Here is a 20,676-nt window from a genome sequence, read left to right as displayed (position 1 = left end):
ATGTGAATTTTCACCTCAATTAAAAAACTATATGAGATCCAATTTTGGTCTGTCATATTGGTGAAGATTCATAAGTTTTGATTACACACTGAGTTATTGAGACTGTGGGGAAGTGGGTACTCTAATTCACTGTGGTGGGAATGTAAATTAATCACTTCTGTGGAGGATGGCAATATGCCATTTGTCAAAACTAAAATGAGCCACTTTTGACTCAGCAGTTCTACTTCTAGATTGTACACTACAGATCTATGCATTTAAAAATGATATGTATTCAAGATGATTCATTGCAGTAGGCTAATAAATTATGGGCTAGTTATGTAATTGTTTAAAAGAATGAGGCTTTTTATGTATTTTTATTAGAACATGTCAATTGCAGAGAGAATGTGTAGTATGATGTATGAAAATGTCTGTATAAAAAATATAGAGGCCTATATTTTTGTCTCTGTATGCATAGTGTCTTTTTTTTTTAATAATACAGATAACAGTAGTTGCAAGTATTTAGATAGAATTTGAATGCCTAGGAGATGGTGGAGGGAAGATTTTTTTCACTGTATTCCCTTTTAATTTTATGTATATGTATATGTTTGTGTCATATATATGAGCATACATAGTATGTAATTTAAAGTTAGATAAAAATTTTAATTTGAAAATGAAAAAAGAAACAAATCCAGTCCTCTCTAAGAGTGATCAAAAGCCACATCAGTTCTCTGATCATACATAATAGATTATGTACTGCTTCATGGCTCTGATGTTTGATTTAGATTAGTAAAGTATGCATCTTAAGAGTTACAATAATGTTTTTTGCATCTTTAATATCCATACCTATAGTGTTCAGTGCTTTTTATATAGTTGAAAATTGTATGTTGATTTAACTTATTAACAACACAGTACTGTTTTATACTTGTGGAATTTTACATTATTTCATTTGATCCTCAAAACAGCCCTGTGAGTGGGCTTTTATTTGCATGACACATTTTCTATGTTTTCAAATAAACATGTATAATTTTTTTGAAGTTATAAAATGATAACATAATGGTCCTAGCTGGTGTAGCTCAGTGGATTGAGTGCCAACCTGCGAACCAAAGGGTCACTGGTTCAATTCCCAGTCAGGGTACATGCCTGGGTTGTGGGCCAGGTCCCCTGGTAGGGGGCGTGCAAGAGGCAACCACACATTGATATTTCTCTCCCTCTCTCTTGCCCTCCCTTTCTCTCTCTAAAATAAATAAATAAAATCTTTAAAAATAAAAAGAAAGTTAAAGAAAAAATAAAATTATAAAATAATGGGTTTATCAGATATGAGATTAAAGGAGATGATCTATCAGATCATTTCAACTCAAAATGAATGGATGAGTGAATGAGTACATTTTAGTAGTACAAGTGGATCAAGGAGAATACTTGGTTTATGCATCTTGGGTTCTTCTTTTAAATGAACCCTTCCCCTCCAAAAAGACCTCACGGTTGGCTGCCCAGATCATCTGTGTTATTAAACTATGTTAATATTAAGCTATTAATAATTGGTTCATTTATTAATGCCAATGACATTTTAATGAGCAACATAGTTTTCTAGAGCTGTTTTCAAATAGCCCAATGGATTGTGTCAAATAAATCCATATAGCTACATGAATAAGAAATTTATGCATTACCTCAATTTTTCTTTGTGTTTCCTCCTCCTGTTCCTTTGCTTCATCTAATTTTTAAATTTAACTCAACACAATGCTTTGGATTGTTTTTTAGATGCTAAATCTAAAATTTTGTCCAGGATTTCAGTTTTTTGTGTAGTGTCTTTTAATGGCAATGTGTGTTGGGTGAGGATTAAGGAAACAAAGGAGATACAGGGATATAGCAACCTGAAGTATCATATTTTGCTGTGTATAACACGCACCCACATTTTTGTGTACATAATACAAAAGATTACTATAACCATTATATCCATGACAGGTAATCATTATACTTGTGTATAATGCACATCTAAATTTTCCCTCAAAAATGTAGCCAAAAACATGTGCATTATACATGACAAAAATACAGTAAAAGTTATAAAACATTTTCTCATCTTTTTTTTTTGCCAGGAAATATCAAAGAACAAGGGCTTATTTAGTGCAGTAAATAATAAGTGAGTGATTGTGCTGCACTTAATGTAAATACAAGCTAAAAACTTCTATTGCAGATTGGTCTTGGCTATTTTCCATGTGGAGAAAAAAATGAATTTACATCTTACTACATTTTTTGTAATTGCATGTGATATTCTGCTTGGTTCTGCCGGTGAATTAACTCCCTATTCCTCCCCACAGGGTCGAAAATGCTTGCACCAAGCTCGTCCAGGCAGCCCAGATGCTTCAGTCAGACCCTTACTCAGTGCCTGCTCGAGATTATCTAATTGATGGGTCAAGGGGCATCCTCTCCGGCACATCAGACCTGCTCCTCACCTTCGATGAAGCTGAGGTAGGCAATCTGAGGCCCAAGCAGACCTCTTTTACACAAAAGCCTAGCCTCAAATATAATAATGGAGGATTGATGATTATTTAGAATGAGAGAATGTTGAACAACTACATTTCTGAATTACTGTTTTTTATCTAATTCTTATTCACTCAGTTGACTACTTTGAACTATATTTCCAGGTTCGTAAAATTATTAGAGTTTGCAAAGGAATTTTGGAATATCTTACCGTGGCAGAGGTGGTAGAAACTATGGAAGATTTGGTCACTTACACAAAGAACCTTGGACCAGGTTAGTCATTTCCAATTTTTGTACTAAAATTTTTATGGATTGCTCATGTTTGATCAAGAGGAAAGCAGCATTACTATTTTTTATAGAAGATAGGTAATGGTGCATTGGGCTGTTAGGTGTCTCTACTCTGATGATGGAGCTAACACTTTGCTTCTACTAAGGAGTTGCATCGTCTCAGTACGCTGAATCTGCTTTCTGCAAATCCTGTCCCTGTCTAATGAATTAAACTAGATATTGCAAATATTGCTGGAGAATGTAGGAAATACTTTTCTATGACTGTAATGCTTAAGGCCACCCTGAACCCTGACCCCTCCATTCCATATTATACAGGATTCCTTCAGTGTCTGCCAGCTGGCCTGCAGCTCTTTATGACCTCTTAGCTTGCCAATTAGCCCGCCTACTATCATGGATTCATGCCCTAGCCCAAGGCTGGATAATGTAATCAGACCTAGAAGGAGAGAAGAGCTACTGTGGCTAAATCTGACTTTGAAATGACGGTTTAGTCATTTGAGAATTAAATATTCAAAATACATGAACAGTTACCAGGTTTTGATGTTATGGGCATATAACATGAACTTGAAGTTTCTTAGACTCTGAATGAGACCAATGACAAGACACATCAGATGTTTAACTGGTCACTATTTAAGGTCACTTGCCACCTTATAAAATGCATTTGTCTTATGTAAAATGATTTTTAATTAACTGTATTTTAATGAAGTTCTGGTGTAGTCATTCTATACCTTATGACAGTGAAATATTTCTCTGAGCCATCATTGATGGTCACTGGGAGATAGATTTAGAGCAAGTACTCTTTTAACTTTCTCATAGCACTAAAAATTTTTCTTATTTCTTCAAGTGAAATCTTATGCAGAATCCCAAAATGTAAAAGACAAAAATGGAGCTACTCTGGATGAAAGAGGGATACCCCATCTTTTCTACCCATCTCCCTTTGGTACTCCTTAATAAATTGTGAAACTATAGGGTTGTCCTAAAGTTCTTTTGTTTTTTTCCATAAGATGGCTCTAGTAGCACTTAGTTGTCTTTTAACTTCATTTGAAACAATTTTGTTAAATTGTGACAGCTGTCATATCAGCATGCAGTAAAAAAAAGCTTATTAAAATTGGTAATTTTTGTGTAGTCATTTTAATATTGAAGATGGAAAAAAATAAGCAACATTTTTGGCATATTATGCTTTATTATGTCAAGAAAGGTAAAAATGCAACAGAAATCTGAAAGAAGATTTGTGCAGTGTATGGAGAAGGTGCTGTGACTGATTGAGTATGGCTAAAGTGGTATGGGAAGCCTCGTGCTGAAGATTTCTCCCTGGGCGATGGATGCTCCATGGTTGGGTACACCGATTGAAGTTGACAGCAATCAAATTGAGACATTAATTGAAAATAACTTTATACCACGTGATAGATAGGTGACATACTCAAATATCCAAATTAATGAAGTTATTGGTGAAAATGAAAAGTGTGTCTTTTATTTTATGGAAAAAACTAAATGAATTTTTAAGCTAACCCAATACTTAAGAAATCAAATCTTAGAGGGTCACATAACCTTTGAATAATACCCAAAGTAAACAGAAAGTGCTTACAGGCTGATTCCAAAACACCAGATGCTTTCAAATGCTGTCATCACTATAATTATTTTTATAATATCTTTATTTGTTTGTAATTATAAAAGTAGTACATTCTTATTATGGACAAATTGGAAAGTACAGAAAAACATAAAGATGAAAACAAAACACATTATTGTAATTCTTAACATTTTTTTCAGCCACTAGATCCTCAGTACCCGGCTCACATGAGATTCTTAAGTCCCTCAGCACAGGGGCCAGGTACATGGCATGAAACCTGTACACATGGTAGCCAGGCAAAATATTTTTACCCAACTCATGAATTTATTTTCTACAAATATTTATTTACGCACTTGAATATCTTTTTGGATTTGTGAATGTACTTACGTGAAGAGTGAAAATTATGTCACATTTAGGATTTACATTTAATACATTACTTTTAATGAAAAGAATAGAGTTGCATTAAGTTATAGCTGTCCTGTAAAACTTTTCTGTCATAAATGCTGGAGTTAAGTAGTTTCTAGTTTTTAAATAAGTGGGCTTTCACAGTAATTCATAATGGTTCTAGGCGCAGAAAGCCAGGCTCTGGGTCATTTCACTGCTCACCCTGCACAATGTATTTGATATGCTGCAGGAATGACTAAAATGGCCAAGATGATTGACGAGAGGCAGCAGGAACTGACTCACCAGGAGCACCGGGTGATGTTAGTGAACTCAATGAACACCGTGAAGGAGTTGTTGCCAGTTCTCATTTCAGGTATTTTCTGCCTATACTTGATCTTACAGGGAAAGAAAAAAGTTAACATGTTCTAAACTCTGATGATCATTTTCTTTTGCTGCTTAGTTGCATAGCCTTCTGCCTTGGTACGAATGAGACCTGATGGATTGGGTATTACCTGCAGGCTATAGCTGATTGGCTAAGAACCAGTATTTATCTTCTCTAATGCCCTTCTTGTCTTGCTCTTTGTTTGAAATTGTCCTTTCTGTTGCTGAGTTCTGGTCTCCTGAAGCTCTAATTAGCCCTTTTTCTGGGAGCGAATCTCCTCTAGAAACTCTAGTGTTGGATGTGTCGATTTTGACACCTTTATTTGTATTACAAAAAAAGCAATTAGGAGCTGGATTGGATATTATAGAGCGCTATATGATAAGAAAGTGAAGCCAGAGCCCTTTTCAGTGTTCTGTTAACACAGCACTTTTCTTTAAAAGACATTTAACTGTAGAGCTGATGGTATGTGCCTGCTGGGACCACGTTTGTGTTGGGCAGAGCCCAGAAAGTCACCATGGTGACTGTTCTGTAAACTAGCAAAAGGAAGCTGCACTTATTGACTCTCTAGTATGTAGCAGACACCTCATGGTTTTTGTAAGTTATCTTAGTCAAGTTGTGGGTTAATTAGTTTAACTCCCAGAGGGCAGCTTTATTTTAAATATCTTAGGAAGCATGTCACTGTGACCCCGAGCTACTGCTTTCCTGCTTTGGCATTTCAAGTAGTAGCTAAAAAAGAGATGTATATGTAAAAGTTCCAAAAGCCTTGACATGAACTAGAAAACAAAAATTTGTAAATAGAGTAAAAATTTGTAAACCAACTGAGCCACCTGGCCAGGCCTGTAAATAGAGTCTTATAATCTCCATGGGAAATATGTTTTTGAGGTCAGCTGTTTGATGTGGCAGAAAAGTTGCTGGAAAGAGGATTTCTTTTCAAGCTGGGTAACTCAACAAAGTATTGATTACTCTCTGTTTTTACACTTTTAATTATTTTATAGGAAGATAATCTTTTTCTCTAATGCTTCATATTATTATTATTCCTCCTCCTCCCCCAGTTTTCCCTCCCTGCTCTCCTACTTTCCTCTTGGGGGTTAGAAAGTCCCGTGGTGAGAGAAATCATGGAGGATAAACTGAACACTTTGGGAACTTCCATTAGGACTGGGGACAGCAGGGTTCTCCAGTTACAGTTTTACCGACTGTTTTCATCTTGTCCCATTAGGCTTGTGTTGGGTGGGCACAGTGTTAGGGCTGGGATGCAAACTGATTTAGAAGGATATTGGATACTTTGTGATTGTAGATCATCAGTATGTACATGATAAATTAGTTCCCTAGTCATGCTATAGTGATGTCTCACACCTTAAGTTTTCATTACAATGAAGGTTGCTGATATTGGAACTTTATCGGCAGACTTGTAGTGTTTGTTTTCATATATCTTTTTATACCGTAGAAGCCCAAAACAGGTGTTCAAGGTGTAGGACATTTTGTGTGAATATTGTTATACAGCAGAATTCAATTCCAAGCTTAGTTTCTGATCTTGTGTTTATTTTTACAGCTATGAAGATTTTTGTAACAACTAAAAACTCAAAAAACCAAGGAATAGAAGAAGCTCTGAAAAATCGTAATTTTACTGTAGAAAAGATGAGTGCTGAAATTAATGAGATCATTCGTGTGTTACAACTCACTTCTTGGGATGAAGATGCCTGGGCCAGCAAGGTAAGTTTTATTGGAGGAAAAATGAGCAAAATCTCAAATTCTCCCCTCCTGGGAGTTAGATTGTTTCACATTTTATCTTATAACTATGTGTAGCATAAGATTACTCAGATATTATGAAGGTAATTTCTTGTTCACCTTAGTTTCATGGGTTACTACTTGCTCCTTTTGCAAATTCACTTTGTTCCAAGGTAGAACAATAAATAGGTATGTGGGGGTGAATGTTGGTTGAAGGCTGAAATATGTAGCTTTTCCTTCAGGCAGAAGTCTCATTGATGGGGCTGGTGGAGGGATTCTGGTGTGGCGTGTGCTCCTCTGGGTGGGAGCCCTGCCTTTTATGTGGGCAGTTGTTAGGCAAGTAAGAGACTTAACATGCCTGTGACTGAATTTTATGGAAAACTTTTCCTAAACCAACCTTTGACCCAGAGAAATGTACAGAGAAAACTCTTGGTATTTCTAGGTGTGTGCCTTCATCATTCCATTTTCCCTAAGGAAAGCTTAATTAAAATACTCGTTTTCACATTTGTTGGTTAGTTTGAGGAGTCTCTTCATTCTTTGGAATTTAGTCTAGAATTTCTTTTTAGATTCCAAAAGGGTTAGTGGATTCCTTCTAGAGCCCAACAGCAGTGGTTTTGTGTTACTGCTGCTCTGGTCTCCTTCTCCCAGTCTGGTGACAGCTTTGAGGGAACAGAGACATTTGGGCTTACACTTCTCCTGTAGGAGCCCAAGATGCAGGCAGTGAGGGAATCCCACTGTCTCCAGCATCCAGCTTCCCCACGTGTGACCCAGATGTAGTCTCCAGGGTCACCTAGCAGGCTGGTAGTAGACTAAGGAGGGGATTTTGTATTATGGCTTCCATTTGGTGCCCAGTGGGGCTATTTGTCCTCTAGGTCACCTGCAAGGTAAGGTCAAAGCTGGGGCCTCATGTCACCAGCCCTCTCTAGTTGCCTAGAAAGTGAATCTAAATATGCGGAAGAAATTAGTCAGCTTACCTTAATTTTAGAATTGTTTCTAGAGGCACGGAGTTGTTGAACAAGTGTTATGACTGTATTTTAAATCTGTATGGTAAAATCATTTTAAGTCTGATATTTTATTTAATTTTGCTTTTACATATTTGACAGCTTTCATTTCCCTGTTATGACTTCTTTATGCATCTTTTTTTGTTCTCTTGTTTGTTTTATTCTTTTTCTCACGTTTAGAAGGTAAGCTTTCTCTTGCCCTCTAGTTTTTTTTCTCACTTAAAAGAGAAAAAGCATGTCTGTGAGGTTTTTTTGTGCTGTGTGCCATGCCTTACTCTGTGTGCCGGTGTGTACCACTGTGCTCGAATATGTGTCAGATTGTGGTTTAATGTTGGGCTCCAGGCTTTGCTGGGCAAACTGTTTGACTCGAGCTCATCCTGAGCTATTTCTTTGGAGAAAGCAAAAGAAAAGGCATTTCTATGGGATATAGACTTTCTATGCTTAGTGGGTGCTTTCATCTGTTTGAGCAGGCTCCTGAGAACTCTTCTGACCTAGTCACTCCCACTGGCTTCATTTGAGGGGCAGGCTTCCCCAGATAGCTGGGTGACCCCTAAAGTTATCTGTGGACCCTGCTTAGGAGATTTCCAGCTGATGTCATCTCTCTATTTGCCCCTACTACCAGTCTCCTTTGCAGGCTCTGGAATTTTGCTTTTGGAGATGGGTCATTGAAATTTTAAGTCATAATGAAAATGGGTAGGCAGAGAGTTTAGATGGGATAACTGTACTTCACAATAATCCTAGTCTTCAAAATCAAAAGGAAAAATGTAAGGCATATCTAAAGTTTTTCCTAACTTCAGTCCATGGCTCACTGCATGTTCTGCTATTTAAGCTGTCAATCAGCTATAATTCTCCATGACCTCATGCTCCCCTAACCCAGTCTCTTTCTTTCTTCTCTCTCTTTTGCTCCCAGCAGATGAGAAACAGTAAAAAGGAGAAGCAGGCATTGCAGCCTTAATGTTTATCTATTTTTGGAGGGGAAGAGTCATCCATCATTTATTAAATAAGTGTTACTGAGCTTTATTTTGTGTGTTGTTGAGAGTTACTTCTTTTAGAAAAATGTGCTCAATTGAGGTTTTCAAGATGAGGATTAGGCCCTTGGGGGCGGGATACACTGTACGAGGAAGATGGACCTGGGCCCCACTGGGGTACAGTCTTGTAGCTGTCTCAGTTTTATGCTGGTCTTGAAGGAACCAGACTGTTAGGATGTTGCAAAACTATCAGCATAAAAGAAAGGAAATAAAATTATCTTGGCCAAAAGAAGTTCAAGTACATAATGGCATCAGAGAAAGCAAGAAATGTTTATTTTTAACTTCACTTTGCTTTTGTTATACATTTACCTGGTTCCAAAAAATCAATTGTTATAAAAAGATACACATGACAAATCTCACTCCTAATCCCATTCTCACCCACCTGACCTCCTCTTACCCACTCAGAGTAATACTTTTTATTAGTTACAAGAGCTATTTAGAAAAAAGAAATTTTACATTGATAATGGAAATTGGTAGCTAGGGTTTTTTTTTTCTTTTTCCAGTTTTAGTAGCATTATTCATCTTGCATTGCTCAGTTGTAAGCAGTGAATCAATCAGACCCAGTGTCCGTCTGTGTCCCCGGCTTCCTATTCTGTTTAGTATTGTACATACAGTATCTTTTACCTCCTCTTGCCCCTGCCAATAAAGAATTAACTTTGTCTTACCATACTTGTTTCATGCTTCCCTTTTGGTGCAGTTTTCTTCTGGAAAGTGATGGTTCCTCTAGAAAAGTGGGGGATGAAAGTAAGTGGAAAAAATTCTTGGTAAAAGTGCATCTTGCTGAGTAAGTTAAGGTTTTAAAGAGGCAACGCAATAACTGATCATTTTACCTCTATACATACATTCAAATTGCAGATCTATAAACTTAAAAATACCTTGACTTTAAATATTTAATTAAAAATTTCCCCCTCTTTAAATCAACAATCATCTTATAAGTGATCATTAAAAATTAGTTTAGTTTTTTTGTGGGGATACATTATGAAACAAAAGAATTTGTGAATTAAATGATTCTGATTTAACCCCTTGTAATTTATATATATATTTATGTTACTTGTATCTTGATGCGTGTTGAGAATCAAGGGGAAATGTGAAAAAACTTAAAAGTGTTTTATTGCTAATAGTTTTTGAACCCATATAGGTGCTCCTGCAACTGCATCTTGAGTCATTAGATACTGTTATTCAGGATTAGTTCCTGTGGTGGGTCTTCTACCACTGTGGGCCGTAGGCTGGTGGTGGTGAAGTGTAGTGACTGACTCAGATGTCTCAGATTAATCTGCTCTACCGAAGAAGGAAATATTGGTCAGAACATGCAGTCCTTTAATACTTGCCCTTACTGCAGACCATTGGGATTTTTTTCTCATTTTTGAAAAAATAAGGTTGTACATGAGGTTTTTATGAGGATTCTAGTGTTTTATTTTAGTAGCTAATACAATGAAAGATTTATCTGTTAGAATTTCAGATGAATAGTTAATACAGGTGTTTATGATATTTTATCCCTCTCTGTAAACAGGAGAAAAGCCCACAATGTTAAAGGAATTGATGTTTCCTTCTGATCCAGGTGATCTCATCTGAGATCTAGTTGGTGCATCTGGTTGTGCTTGGGTAGCAAAGAGTTTTAGAGCTGAGTATTCTTAGAAATGAGGAACCGAAACCTGGGAGGGTAACTTGCTTGAAGTCTTGGGGCTAGACACCTTCTGTCATCACTTAAATGTAGTTTGTAAGATTTTGTTCTACCACCCAATCTCTTCTTTCCAGAAATGTCTTTGTTTAAAACATTGATTTGGGGTTGGAAATGTGGTCAGGGGTAGAACAGAGTAGGAAGAATAGGCGGGGGGGCGATGTTCCTGGGAAAAACGGAGAGTAGCTTGGGCAATGAGAGAGAGGGGGTCCTGGTCCCATAAGTACAGTTTTCAAGAGCCTGTGATTGCAGGACCTTACTTTTCCTCACAGTTCCTCTTGATTGCCTATAAAAGGAACTCAGTGGTTCCCAGTATTATTCTGTGTTACTTAGGTCTAACTTTATATCAAATTTCAGGACTGTTTCAGTTCCTGGGAGTGCATGTAAAACAGAGTTCTTTTAGGTTGTTCTTCTACCTTTTGGTATGTGGCGGAGAATGCCAAAGCACTGTGGTTTTCATTTGTAACACAAACTCACTAGAGTTTTACAGTGAAAGGGGCTATAGGAGGAGAGGACCAGATCTGTGGCTGCTGTCACCAAAGCTACATGACTAGATCTGATCTATTATACACTCACTCTTAAAAAAAAAAAAAAAAAAGAACCAAAAAAACCCCAGAGAAGAGGTTGGTGGGGACTTTCTCTTTCCTGTATTTGAGATTTTACAAAGAAAAATACTCATATGAAGGTGCCATTTTTTTTCTCTCCTATGTTATGCCCCCATTATACTCTGGGTACTTAGATTTACATGACAAGGTTTAATAAAGCTATGTGGTACATAGTATGATTGACCACAACGGTTATGATTATTTTTACCCTTCATAACTGTATCTTATAGTCACTTACAGTTCTGGTTGCTTAGTGAATTCATTTATATCACATATGGTGTTACTATACTTGTTAATGTTGCTTACGACAGAATTCTGCCAATCACATAAATAAATACCGTTCTTTGAAAGAAGTGTATATGAGATTCTTAGGAGACTAGAGTAATCATTCCCACAGACATTTTTGTTTTTAATAGATATGGCATTAACATGTATTGTGTTTAAATGATTATTTACAACTTGCCCCATTCTAGAAAGAATTTCAGGCAGCCCTTTCAGTGACCTTTTAAATCTCTAAAATTGTCTAAAATTTACTCTAGTAAAAACTTTGGTAACTAATTGAAATTCCCAGTTTAAAAATGCAACTTCATTTTAATTTGTCATTGATTATTTTCAGGGGAAAATGAGCATCTCTTAATTTTAACTTCTTGACGTCACATCTTCACTCAGGAGTAAATTACTCACTTCCTGTGAATTAGATTCTTTCCTTGAAGTGTGGTAGTCAGTCCCACTTTATTAGGGAGAAGAATAAGCAATGATTTTTGAGGATATTAAGTAGAGCAAAGCCAGCTTTTCCATGGTGTTTGAAGTAATTTTTGGGCAATGGAGAATAAAAGCAGTCATTTAGGTTAGTGAGGGTTATTAATTTGATTCTGGAGCTTATTTTCTGGGCATTGTTAACCGAAGCCCAAACTGACCAGGCCAGAGATACACTGACTGTTGCAGAAGGTTAGTGGATTCTTTGGCAACTCTCTTTGGTAAAAGAAAAAAAGTCTTGAGTTCCACCTAATAGAAAATAATGGGGTTTGATGTCAACAAACCTCAGATCAAATTGGATTTTTAGGACAGAGCCCCTGTTTCTTAATTTGTAAAATTAAATTACATTTAAAAATGAAGCATTGAAGGAAAAAAATGCTTCAAACAACCTAACATGCCGGAAATGCTTAAAGTTTGCTTCCTAAGTAGCCTTTAATGCTGGGGTAGATGCTAAAGAGTTTTCTGATCTTGGGTGTCTCCTTGAATTTAGATTTTTGAAATGTAATAAATATTATTTTTCACTGAAAATATGTATGTTAGAGAATGTTATTAATAGATTTTAAAATAAGTATTTTTACATGGATATAAGTTTCTTCTTCAAAGGGTGCTCATACTTCGTAGGTGAGAGTTTAGGAAATTTTTTTTAATGTGATTCTAGACAAAGTCCTGTAACTTGTGGTAGACCCTAAAGGCTATCTAACTTTCTGAGGTTAAGAGTTGCCTGAAACACTCTGAAAAGATATTGACTTGGAATCCTTATTTGGAATTAAGCTAAAGTGATCTTTGTATTACTTCTGAAGGCAAGGTTTGCTGTATAGGTGAATGTAGAACAAGATAGAGGAGGAGCAGATATTTAAACCACTTGAGAATCAAATCCACTGTCTACGTGTACTAATCACAAACGGATTTTTGAAACAGATCCTCTTACCACTCTGCCTTTTACTGATAGATAGCTACCATAATTACATATAATTTGATGACAAAAATGCTTTATTTTCATTTTTTTTTTTTTAGTAAGAGTAGTTCACTGCTCTTTAGTTGTGGCTGAGAATTTGCTCTTTAGTGCCTTAGAAAACCAGTGTTGCAACAGGAGAACAATCTTTATAGATGGGGAGGAAGGAATCCAAAGCTGAGCGTTCTATAAGTTGAATATGTGCTTGGGAAAAGCTGTGATCTGGGTCCTGTCCAGACCTTTTAAGCCATTGAGTGCTCCTGGCCCTTATTTGTGCTTGTGCCTGGAGTTGCTGGAATTGGAAGGGGGATCCTGGTGCCCTCGTGTGGAAACCTAGTGGTACAACACCTTTGAGAACCCAAGCTTTGCAGGACTGGAAATTGAAAAAAAGTTAGGGATGTGTAGGGTATTGTCTAGAATTTCAGAGGTTAATTCTCTAGTTTGGTGGATGGACTCTGTAAGAGTCAGTTTTCTAGAGCAAAAGGGGATGGACTGTCTTTTAAGGTGTTAAATAGAGATTCAGGTGGCTAGTTTGTCAATTGTGAGGATGGGTACGTGGGTATTGGTTACCTATGGATATATTGTTTTCAGCATTTTTCTATATTTTAAAAACTTTACTAAATATATGTGTATATTTTTAGCCCTGACTACTGTGGCTCAGTGGATTGATTGAGTGCTGGCCTGCGAACCAAAAGGTCGCTGGTTTGATTCCTAGTCAGGGCACATGGCTGGGTAGCAGGCCAGGTCCCCAGTTAGAGGTGTGTGAGAGACAACCACACATGGATGTTTCTCTCCCTCTTTTTCTCTCTCCCTAAAGAGAAATAAAATCTTATATATATATATAAAGTGACTAGTCTGTTGTTTCACCTTCTCACACTATATCCTGGGAGATTGTATGCAAATTTTGTGTTAGTTATTATGAACCATATTGTAAACAATACATTGAGGGCTGCTTATTTTATCCTGCGTCTTCTTCCAGGTTGGGGATGGTAAGAGAACCAAGGATGAGGAGTGGTAGGGAAGGGCAGAAAAATACTACTTTCTTATATTATATTTAATTGTTTATTTGTGGAATTAAAACTAAATTGCTAAGTTAACATCTTTATTCTTTTTTCCAACCAGCAATTCTAATTTTTTATATTAATTTAGCATAGTGAAACATTACCCAGTGTGTGTGTATTTCAAAGCAAGATGTAAACCAACTGTGACTTGTGGCACCGTGTGCTGATGAAGCTTCCCTGAAACCTGGCAGGCTTGGGCAGGGCTGCAGTAGTTGAATGTGGACTAGTGGAAAGGCTGATAATAAGGCATGTGACAACAGGGCTTTTCCTGCTGAAGACATTAAACATCTTTTGGCTTGAGCGATTTTACCAGTTTTTACAGTTTAGCAATAGAGAAATCAGGAAACAATAGAATTAACTAGATATTTGCATGTGAGATGCTGAAATAAGCATTATGGTGTGATGAGAATATTTTTAAGGCTTTGTAGGACTACCTTAGCTCTATTGTATGTCAATGCTATCACTTCGTCTCTGTCTTACTTTGTATCATGGTATCTCAGTTTTTGAAAAGGAAATAACTGATATTTCTCTTCAAAAGGACACTGAAGCCATGAAGAGAGCATTGGCCTCCATAGACTCCAAACTGAACCAGGCCAAGGGCTGGCTCCGAGATCCCAGTGCCTCCCCAGGTAACTGGCTGGTTCTACTTTTCTGGTGGATACAATAGAAAGTTAATGACAAAGCACACAAAAGAAAAACATCTTCCCAGAATTTCATAATCCTGAGATAACTACTGCAACGCGTAGGAGCATACACCATTCAATTAGTTTTGACTAATTGAAACATTACTGGGTTTTGAAAGAATGGAGGGCATAGACTAATAACCTTGTATTGAGGAGAAATAAACCAAGCTGAACTGGGCATTCTTTGCAAAATTCTTGATTCACATCTTCCCTGAATCAGAAAGGTAATTATTTTGAATAAAAGCTCTTCTTCTTTTATTCCCTTTGGGCATATTTCCACTTATGTCAACAAGTACTTAGTTAAGCAGATCAAATAATGATACCAATAAGAATTGTAAACCAAAGTTAGCTTATATAAAGATAAGAAGACCCAATAGGTTATTGAGGTAGGATTTTCTAATCTAATATTTGTTCAATTTTAGATAAACATTTGAATGAATGTTAAAAGCCTAAAGAAGGCTGGAGGTGCTGAGTACTGTTAAATCGTTAGAACCTATTTTCATCATCCATATTCTTACCACAAGCTGCTTATTACTTGCCCGTGGCTGTGGTTCTGGGGATCTTTTTTAGCACTGCCTGTGGTTGGAACCTCACCCTAAGGTTGGAAGGGCACTGCCTGACTGTTAGCTATCAGATGTATTGTCTTCTATTCACCTTGTCGTTTTTTCATCTGTTCCTTCACGAGTGAAATGACTTGTAAAGCATCCTCTCTAAATAATTAACAATGTAGATATTGAATATCTCTTTATTTTAGGGGATGCTGGTGAGCAGGCCATCAGGCAGATCTTAGATGAAGCTGGAAAGGTTGGTGAACTCTGTGCAGGCAAAGAACGAAGAGAGATCCTGGGAACCTGCAAAATGCTAGGGCAGATGACTGATCAAGTGGCTGACCTCCGAGCCAGGTAAAGTTCCTCTGCTCTCACCAGAGCAGGGGGTGACAATCGGTAGGATCTCACTCCTGACAGAGAGCAAGTCTAGTAATTTTACTGTGTTGTCTTTGACTAATAGACAACATAGACATTATACTCTATTAATTCTTTGGAGATTGAAGTGAACTTTTCCTTCTTTAACTTGGTAATTTCCAGGCTCTTTTAAGTTTTTGTTTCATAATTATTCATTTGGTTTCCTAATACTTTACTCTCTTCAAGTTTTGGCTTTTAGAACTTTTTTTTTCCTATAAACTAAATATATATGGTTTGCTATTAAGAAAACTAAGTATAATACAGGTTTTTTTTGGGGGGTAGGACTCATTCATAGAGTTACAAAGTTCTAAAATATTCTGATTTTATGGACATTGGGAAAAATTGAAGTAAGGTGAGACACTAGTATAGATGAAGTTTAATTTTGCTTTAAGAATATCATGAGATACCTTGAGATAATGGGGATATACAAGGTCTCTATACACACGGGCCTCAGAAACTCTCTTTGACATATTATACGCTGTTACACCCAGTCTCCAATATATTAACATGATAGACTTAGGAATACAGTTTGTAAAGGATAAGTTCTTAGCCTTTTTTGGATCCACATGATTTTTACAATCCAATGAAAGCCACGAATCTCTAACTAAAAAGATGCATATAAACAATATTCCATACAATTTCCAGAGGTTCATTGATTCATTGTAGCCCTGGAAGCTACCCTGAAGGGGATAAGGAACAACATAAATAAATGTTATTTCATTGGACTCAGTGAGCCTTTTTCTCCTGCTGTGCAGCAGTCTCCCCTGTCATAAACATGGCAAGAACTTGCAGAACGGACAAAAAGAAGTCCTGTTCCCATTGGGAGGAATGCCAGTGCAGTTTGACGAGGTTCTTGGCTCTTCTAATTTCTCACTGTCAGCTCTTTTGTCTGCAGCTTTTTCACAGTGTGGTAGAGACAGTTTTCACTTGGAATTCTCAAATACACAGTTGTGTGTGTTTGGAGAAAGATGAATTTGAGCAAGAAAATGAGGTAGTCAGTCTATGGGATCAACCATTAATCTTTAAAGAGAAAAGACTAGAACAGAGATGAGCAGCTGTGGGCCTCATTCACAGTGGAGCCTGCAATATCCTTTCATGATGAAAGATTCCAGAGCTATCTCCATTTTTCTTTCTTAAGTATGCCCAGCTATTTAACATTTTAATGGCTGAAACTCAGTAACAACTTCCTAATTGATATTCTCTTACTCGGTCACGTACGGTTTCTAGGTTTCACGTATATATTTTCCCTGCATAGGACTCAGGAAATTTTTAATTTTTAATGAGAAAAGTTATGTAGCCCATAAATGTTTTTGGACTCTTATACCAAAAAGATTCCTCATTTTTACTAGATTTGAAGGAGAAATGAAAATTAAATCATGAAAAGTATGTTTCCTAAATCTTCCACTCCTCTGCCTCAAGTACAAGTAAAAAGTATAAATACCTTGAAAATACCTTGCAATAAATATTGAGTTTATTACCTAAAGTATTGGTGTAGGTAAAAAATAGAGATATATTTAAAAAGAGGAAAGGGAAATGAACAATGTATCCACACTGTTATTAAGGGCAACAAAGATGTTTTGGAATTTATACTAAAATTGGAAACTCAGATTAGGATGATCAGCCATGCCATTCTATCAAATGACAAATCTGTGACTCCTGTCATTGAGTTTACCAGTTTGTGTAGATGACAAAATCTGAGCTGGTATAAAGACAGAAATTTTTACTTTGTTATGAGTTGGAAAGTGCCTACAAAGGGAAAACAAGGTTCTACCAACTCACATTACTTTTTTTGTAGTGACAGCAGTATATCACTTCTTAGGAAAACAGTGGAATTAGTTCTTTAGAAACTTGATTGGAAACAATGGTTTCTTGTTACCGTGTGATAGGAGTGGAAGGTAGATATTTAAGATTATCATTAGGTTCATTATAATAACAATGACAACTCAATAATATTAATAGTTTTATATTATATATGTTACATATATAATAGCTATATACATAATAGTTATATATTAATAGTTAGTTATATATGTGTATTGCTTTATTAGCAAAATATGTTGTTTTGTGTGTGTGTATGTGTTTTGAAGCTACTTTACTTGATAAGCAGGGCAAGTATTATTACATACCCACCCCTTATTTTATAAGATAAAGAGGTAAAGCCTGAGGAGGTTAAATGTCACAAGGTTCCACAGGTACCGGGAGCCAGGATTCGAACACAGATCTGTTGGGCCCCACTATGTAGTGCTTTCAGTGAGCTCTGCATGCTGCCTCCTGAAATGGTTTTAAAGTATGCTTGCCCATAAATAAGACAATCTAATGGGCTGTTTATTTCTAAAGCACACATTACTATGGTAACAAAACCCTCCATAGCAATAAGATCACAAGCACAGTTTCCCCATGAAGTTTAGATTTGATTATGTAATACCCACCAAGAGGCGAATCGTTATTACCAAAATCTGCAGGCCTGGTCTTTAAAAGGGTTGTTATGCAGCTCCACAAATCTTTTGTGTTTTGTTTATCTCTGTATTTTCTTGTGCTATCTTAGACTTACTAGAGAAAAAGAAAAAGACAAGTGTGTTAATAGAAACGACATATATTGTGTTTTTAGTAATATTTTGCTATTAAGTATTTGAGAGAGTGCAATAACAGCATCTGCCTGTTTTGAGTAGAGGACAGGGAGCCTCACCCGTGGCCATGCAGAAAGCCCAGCAGGTGTCTCAGGGTCTGGATGTGCTCACAGCAAAGGTGGAGAATGCAGCCCGCAAACTGGAAGCCATGACAAACTCAAAGCAAAGCATTGCAAAGAAGATCGATGCTGCTCAGGTAGTAATGATGATTTTTAGAAGGGGTGATAAATAAAAGACAAAGAGAAATGTTCCATAAATATCCTTAAACTATTCCTCCCTCTTCCTCCTTCCTTCTCTCTCTCTCTCTTGTCCTCTCCCTCCCGCCTCCTCCTTTCTCCCCCTCATCTACTGTGGGTGGATAAAGGATGTTTCTAAGTGATGATTAATTTCCAACAGCTACCAATGTTAACACCTCACCTACTAACACAGGTTTAGACCAATATATATTTATATTTTGAAATCAACATCTTTTTAAAAATAATTCAATTAGTTAAAAGTAAGCACTGAATACCAATGGAATCCTAGTTCCTGGTATAGATTACAGTATATTAAAACCATTCATCTCAGAATTCACAACTGTATTTGGTCATAGCAATGTTAAAGGGTTAACATTTTCTGATACTTCTGTTCTGTAAAATGATTTCATTTCACACACAAAAAAACATGTTTGAGAAATTGAAGAATTAATCAGGTCTGACTAATTAAAAAATGAGATAAAGCTTGTGAAGATATTTTATTCTAATGGGAAAGAAAAAAATTATTTTTTAAAAGATGAGGGAGGGATTGATTTGATTTTATCTGAGCTAAGAATGTATGTAAAACAATAAGGGTCAGCATTATCAAACCGATTACTGGTGTGCCTCGTAATAACTTTGGCAATATTTCTGATTACATTAAGTGTAATATAATGTGGTTCACAAGTGGATCATGGTGTGCTGCTTTTCCATTTCTGTTGTATAGAATTGGCTTGCAGATCCAAATGGGGGACCAGAAGGAGAGGAACAGATTCGAGGGGCTTTGGCTGAGGCTCGAAAAATAGCAGAATTATGTGATGATCCTAAAGAGAGAGATGACATTTTACGTTCTCTTGGAGAAATAGCGGCTCTGACGTCTAAATTAGCAGATTTTCGAAGACAGTATGTATTTAATCACTTAAATTGCCCTTTAATTTCTTTTTTCCCTAAGCACATACATAGTTAAATTCTGTAGGTTACATGCATATATGATGCTTTTCACTGTATTCTCACTGATTCTGTGTTACATGACTAAGTCAGATACTACTCTGTATTATCGTTGATACAATTGATGTGTAATGATTTATTGCTGATCACATAGTTTTTAAATTAATTTAGGATGGCAAGAACTCCTTTTTTGAGATCTGTATTCTTCATTTCTAAGTTAGGACTTTTTCTGTTACGTTGTTTGTGACATATCTATTTCCCAGGTATATGAGGAAAATAATTTTTGGGCTGTAGCTATGAAAATTTCCTGGGGTGGGAAGAGAATGGGAGGAGTCATATGAATATACTTTCTTCCTTCCCAAGAAAAGTTATTTAAGTAGCAATGATAAGAGATCCTTAAATGCAGCCTCCTCACCACAGCTTCTCTTAAAACGCTTTTGTGGCACCTACTTTGATTATGTAAGAAAGAAGTGTTGCTTTTTTTATTTTGGATAGATATTTTTCTCTCTTAAAAAAAAAAACAACCCTGCAGCACATGCTGAAAGAATAAGTTCAGCATCAAAAGTAAAAGTTGCTTTTTTCTTACCTCCATCCTCCAGCTGCTTCTTCAGGGTTAACCATATCTGAGCTGCTGCTTTCCATTCACCTTGCATGTGTCACTTCCTGTGCTTCCATGGGAGAGTGCCTAGCCTCTTTGCAATGAGAGGTACCTTAGAGTTCTTTCAGGTCTTATGCCGACTCTTGTGTTGGCTAAGAAAGCAAATTCTTGCCGAGGATCATGAAATAGGAAATGGGTGTGAGCAGGGTAGACACACTTTAGGCAGGAGTCTGTGGTGGTAGAGATGAACTGAGGTTACAGCTGGAATTTGATTGTGTATCAAGATTAGTGACCTATTCAGTCACTTGGGGATCCCTGCTTTAGGCCAAAATTTTGAATTGCTAGGAAAATGCATAATTTGACATTTGTAAAATATAATGTCTGTCTAGCTAGGCCTATGTTCATTAATATTAGCACTTATTATAGTCTATTTACATTCATTAGATTTTAAAATACTCAAAGTTGGAGACTATTAGCACCCTAACAGAAGTCCATATATTTACATAGCAGGCACTCATTAGTGTTTCTAAAGGATAAGGAGGGAATTAGTGGTAATGGTGATATAGCAGATCTACTACCGTGTCGTACATATATATGTATAAATACACACACACACACAGTCATGCCCTGCTTAATGATGGGAATATGTTTTCAGAAATGCCTCATTAGGCGATTTGGTATCGCCCATTGCTCCTAGGCTATGAGTCTGTATAGCACGTTCCCGTACAAAATGACAGGAGATTAAAT

The 20,676-nt window shown here is 36.6% G+C and overlaps 1 protein-coding gene across 6 annotated transcripts in view; it reads left to right on the top strand.

The window, feature by feature from the left end:
* VCL (vinculin) overlaps positions 1-20,676 on the top strand; it is a 96,153-nt gene that overhangs the window by 52,589 nt on the left and 22,888 nt on the right. For 4 of the 6 annotated variants that reach the window (XM_045842221.1, XM_045842223.1, XM_045842226.1 and 1 more), the window contains exons 3-10: positions 2,292-2,442; positions 2,619-2,727; positions 4,941-5,063; positions 6,622-6,782; positions 14,414-14,507; positions 15,316-15,463; positions 18,193-18,346; positions 19,111-19,286. In XM_045842221.1, coding sequence (XP_045698177.1) covers positions 2,292-2,442; positions 2,619-2,727; positions 4,941-5,063; positions 6,622-6,782; positions 14,414-14,507; positions 15,316-15,463; positions 18,193-18,346; positions 19,111-19,286 — 1,116 coding nt within the window. The remainder of the gene's footprint in view (positions 1-2,291; positions 2,443-2,618; positions 2,728-4,940; positions 5,064-6,621; positions 6,783-14,413; positions 14,508-15,315; positions 15,464-18,192; positions 18,347-19,110; positions 19,287-20,676) is intronic. The other 2 variants (XM_045842222.1, XM_045842224.1) reach the window with 1 other exon arrangement.

The sequence above is a fragment of the Phyllostomus hastatus genome, unplaced genomic scaffold (assembly GCF_019186645.2).
Source record: "Phyllostomus hastatus isolate PE091 unplaced genomic scaffold, TTU_PhHast_1.1 phas_contig_38, whole genome shotgun sequence".
NCBI lineage: Eukaryota > Metazoa > Chordata > Mammalia > Chiroptera > Phyllostomidae > Phyllostomus > Phyllostomus hastatus.
This window is presented reverse-complemented; position numbering and strand designations above follow the sequence as displayed.